Raw genomic sequence first — 4,956 nt, forward strand, 5'->3', positions numbered from 1 at the left:
CTTTCCATTACCATGGATATTTATGTAGTTTAAGCATCTATTCCCTTTGCTGTACCATCCAGTTGAAAGCGCCACCACAGGTGTGTCATCGGAGTGGTATTGATTGTCACACTCTGATGGTGCGCCTCCATCCCCACCCTTCTGAAAGCTGTTCAGGGTAAGGGTTGCTTTTGTGCTTCTGGACACCGGCGGTGAACATTTGTAGGTTGTGTAGTACTTGCCCTTTTTGCAACAGTCCGAATCGTTCTCTTGGTTGCATTGGTCCGGAGGAGGATTCGTTCCCCTGATCCGGCCGCTTGGATGGCATTGCTGAGCTTCAATATGTAAAGTATAGGTTAAGACTAGAATAGCTAGGAGAAAAACAGAGTTTTTCATGCTAAAAGCCTTCATTCTCTCACGGTTCTTCAGCTGGTTGTGTTTGATGCAAGACAGGATTTCCTGACAGCATTTATAGCAATATGGCCTTATCGAATTACCGTTTAAATTTATTATTCTTATCTCGTGAAAATGGGAAACCAATACTAGACTATGCTGCTTGGATTTGCAGATAACAACAAAACAAAGGCACAGAATTGTGGAAGCATACAGCATCTACCTCACGCAGCAAAAGCAGTAATCATCAAAATAACTGTCACGGCCTGCTATTCTGCAAAATTTGACCCTTCTTTATTTTTAGTTGCCAAATATTCACTGATTAATGTTCAAATTAATCGTTGCAATCAATATATCAAAAGGGTGTCATGTTATATAAGCACTGTGTATGAGCATTGCTTTTGTCTCCTAGAGTAAAATTTGGACCATTCGGTTCAATAACGCGAGGCAACAGCTTCAATCTTTAAAACGTTAGAAATCAGGATCATCACAAGGGAGAATGTAACTTTGCAGTATTTAATACTATGGTGGCACTGTGCATGATTCTTCATTTCTACCAGAAGTTTTATTGACTTCTAAATTTTGTAAGCCTTTTGATGCGGTCGAACCTAATAATATCAGGATTTCTGAAGAGGGTATATAACAAAAGCCCTAATCTTTATTATGCAATTGTTTTCCTTTCAAAAAAGGATTGCAGCTCTTTCGATAGTTCTAGGTCTAAAACCGACCCTTACAAGGAAGAAAAATTAGAATCTCTAAATAATTTGATAGGAGAAATAAAAAATAAAATATGAAATTATGGTTAAAATCTCAAATTAAAACAAAGAGATAATAAAACTTAATCAAACAGTATCATCAGAGCCATTTTTAAAGGCATTTCCCTTGTGAGCCCACAGTATAGCAAGCTCCCTACAGAACAAGGTCTCTAGAATCTCGTGAGAAAATTTAAGCATGATTTAATAATCAAATCGAGCAATCTTAATGGACAAAAGTTATGGGTCTTTTTGTTAGAAAAGTTGTTTAGCATAACCAAACCTCTTCTTAAGCTTGGATTTTCTCATTAATCCATAAATTTACCTGTTAAACTCTCTACGTGGTCCAATTGCAATAAACCACCGGTCTCTCTAGATTTCTGATAACTCGTTCTTGAGTTTTCATCATCTATTAAGCATAGGGATCAATGCTTCAAGTTAAAACATCAAAAGTTCCAAATAATTAGGAAGATGAAATTTACAGGCATTAATAGTATACAACACCTCTCAAGGACAATCTTCCTTTTCTAAAGTGATAAAGTTGAAAAAACTTCATATCGGATTTGAGATGTTCGTGGTTACTTCTAGACAAAGGTGACTGGGCTTGACCATTCCTCACTTTCTTGAAAAAACAAGTCATCTATCAAGACAGAGGACCCTTCGATGCATTAGCTTAGGAGAGTATATATTTGAATATTACTGCGTGTTGCTTAGTGATTCAAAGTATTTATATATCTCACGTAGTTATCACGAAGAGTAATTATATCTATAGTGCAGGTTACCTATGAAATGAGTTGTTGATTATTGCATCTTATTACGCCATTGGTGAGATACGTAGGTGCTTACAACTATAATTCGTGTGCCTGCACTTGTCGGGTAAGACTAGTGAGTGATTGCTCAGTTTGTGTTTTGTTTTAGCCCATCACTGAGCTCGCATCCACTTTGCTCGTGCTATGTCACCATCAAAAGCTACTACAAATACCACAACCATGATCATATCAGTAAAGGAAAAGGCATTTCTTGTGGTTTACAAGCAACTGTTCATGTATCAGTGTGTCAAAGAAGGCATGTATGTGCTCCAAGCGAGACTTCTCCAGCTTCATGATATTTTTCAATTAATATTGAACCAATTTTGTTATTTTTCTTTTTATTTTTGAGATTTTAGATTGATTTTGTATTTTTTTTTTTAGTAATAAAATACGAATTCATCCAATTCTATCTTACTTTACACTTGTTGTCTTCCTGTGTTATTTTCCTTCCACGTTGAAATGGCACTGAGCCATTGTGCTAGTTGGGTTTTCCAACAAAATCAGAATGAAGGCATAAGAATTGAGTGTGGCAGCATACAACGTCTGCCTGACGGACCAAAAATGGGCACCATCAGAATAATTGTCATGGCATGATATTGTAAAGATTCCCAGTCCTAATTTCGATTATTCAGTCAATTTATTCTTGTGTGGATGTTCTAGTGATCTTTACTGATGAAACTCAAGGGTGTTTTAATATTGCAGTAACGTGACTCAGGCCTCCGGTCACTGTCATGGTAAATTATTATATGCGTAGCTAACATTTTCCAAAAGGTGTTCATGCCCTCTCAGCATTATGATCACTAACTTGTCTGCTAGTAGTCGCGACCCGAATCCTTGCTAATGGCAACACAGAAGTGATGAGAATATTCAATCCATGCTAAGCTTTAAACTCATACATGTTATAAAATAAATTATATAAAAATTTTACAGTGTTTTAATATCTTTTAAAATATTATATTTTTTAAAATCAATAAAATTAAATATTATTTTAAAATAATCCTTATTATTAGATAAAGCAAAACAATAATTCATAATACTTATTACATTGTAAAAATTAAAAATTCAAATTTAATTTTTATAAGAATGGGAGGGTAAATTCAAAAATAGATGAGTATTTGAAAAATAAAACAACATATATAAATATTCAAAAAATTAACTAGTTGTACTCATCATATAATCAACATACATATTTATTTATATTACTTGCATATTAAAAATTATCTCACTCACCCAAAAGACAAAAGCAAAAAAGAATGGATATAGAACCAGGGATTACTAAAGATCATTAGAATAAACATCAACGGAACTTATAACAAATACAAAAAATGAAAGTAAAAGACAACAGATGTAGAACCAAAGACTACTAAATATTGTTATAAGAAACATCAGCAAAACCTATAATAAATATGAAAAATACTCAAAAACAACTTGAAGTAAAGCAACATAAAAGATTTAAAACTCCAAGTTAAAAAGGTCAAAACATAAATATAAGATCAAATTATTTCACCCGATCAATCCCAAACATAACCTAAACTTATCAAACCTAACAAACCCAAAAAAAAACTATATTGCCGGGTCAACTGGAATGACCAAGTGGTCAACCATTATCGTGGGCCAACCGATCTACCAATATTAACAAGCAAACCAATCAACTGGTTCAAATAAACCGGTTGGCCGGTTGAATGGGATTCCTAGAATAGAAACATGCAAGTCTTCTAAAGTGTAGATCCCTAAAATAAACCTTTTATTCTTCACCAAACTTATAGTTAATTAAGATATCAAATGAGTTTATTTCAGTCCAACTAACACCATAATATATAATTTAAACTCTTAAATTACAATATAATCAAAATCAAAACAAAATTCTAATCTCTTCTCTAATCCTTGCATGATCAAACCATAATAAAAAATAACATAAGAAAAATCACTTGTTATTCAACCTTTCTTAAACCAAAACTCAAGCAAAAACCGAAAACCTTGGTGTAAAAACGGTGTTAGTCACGTTTCTCATTGGATTTCGACTGAGATCTCACTGGCGTACGTGTGTAATTTGTTAGCGGGATAATAATGCGCGGCTTGTTACTTCAATGAAGATTTCTGTTGTTAATTGATCTGCCTGAAAGCATGATATCTTGTAAGCAAATGTGACTTCAGCATGGAAGTTTCCACAAACTTTCTCATGTCCTTCCCCCTGTCTCGTGAGGGGAAGATAGCTGATCCGTTTGAGACTGAAATAATATTAAAAATGAGGGATAAGTTCAACCAACTCAAGGAAAAAATAGTATTTATATCTATTTTGATATAAATATATATTCGAAACATATTATTATAAAGTAATAGAATACATGTCAAAGATTAGATGACACCTAAAATTAAACAAATAACACTCGACTGTGACCACTATGGGAGGATCAATCACAACAAGTCAATGCCTCTCTCACCAGTTAGGTATACATAAGATTATGTACACATAGACTAACTATTCTCTTTTAGTATGGAGTTTATGATGAGTTTTATATCTAGATATAACAAATATTCGTATCATTATCAAAACAATCAAATGTGATATCGAATAGAATTTAATTCAACAGAATGGGAGTGTAAATTCAAAAATAGATAAGTATTCGAAAAATAAAACAACATATATAATATTCAAAAAATTAACTAGTTGTACTCATCATATAATCAACATACATATTTATTTATATTACTTGCATATTAAAGATTATCTCACTCACCTAGAAAACAAAAGAAAAAAAGAATGGATATAGAACCAAGGATTACTGAAGATCATTAGAAGAAACATCAACGGAACCTATAACAAATACGAAAAATAAAAGTGAAAGACAACAGATGTAGAACCAAAGACTACTGAATATTGTTATAAGGAACATCAACAAAACCTATAATAAATATGAAAAACACTCAAAAACAACTTGAAGTAAAGCAACATAAAAGATTTAAAACTCCAAGCTTAAGAGGTCAAAACATAAATATAAGACCAAATTATTTCACCCGATCAA

The 4,956-nt window shown here is 32.9% G+C and overlaps 1 protein-coding gene across 1 annotated transcript; it reads right to left on the reverse strand.

Annotated features, from left to right (window-relative positions):
* Positions 1-55: 55 nt before the first annotated feature.
* Positions 56-390, reverse strand: LOC105120136 (putative ripening-related protein 1; the record flags this gene model as incomplete). Its single annotated transcript, XM_011018326.1, has 1 exon — positions 56-390. A coding segment is annotated over exon 1 (335 nt), but the record flags the coding sequence as incomplete, so codon positions are not given.
* Between the last annotated feature and the right edge of the window lie 4,566 nt (positions 391-4,956).

Source organism: Populus euphratica, unplaced genomic scaffold, assembly GCF_000495115.2.
Source record: "Populus euphratica unplaced genomic scaffold, PopEup_1.0 scaffold5036.1, whole genome shotgun sequence".
Lineage (NCBI taxonomy): Eukaryota > Viridiplantae > Streptophyta > Magnoliopsida > Malpighiales > Salicaceae > Populus > Populus euphratica.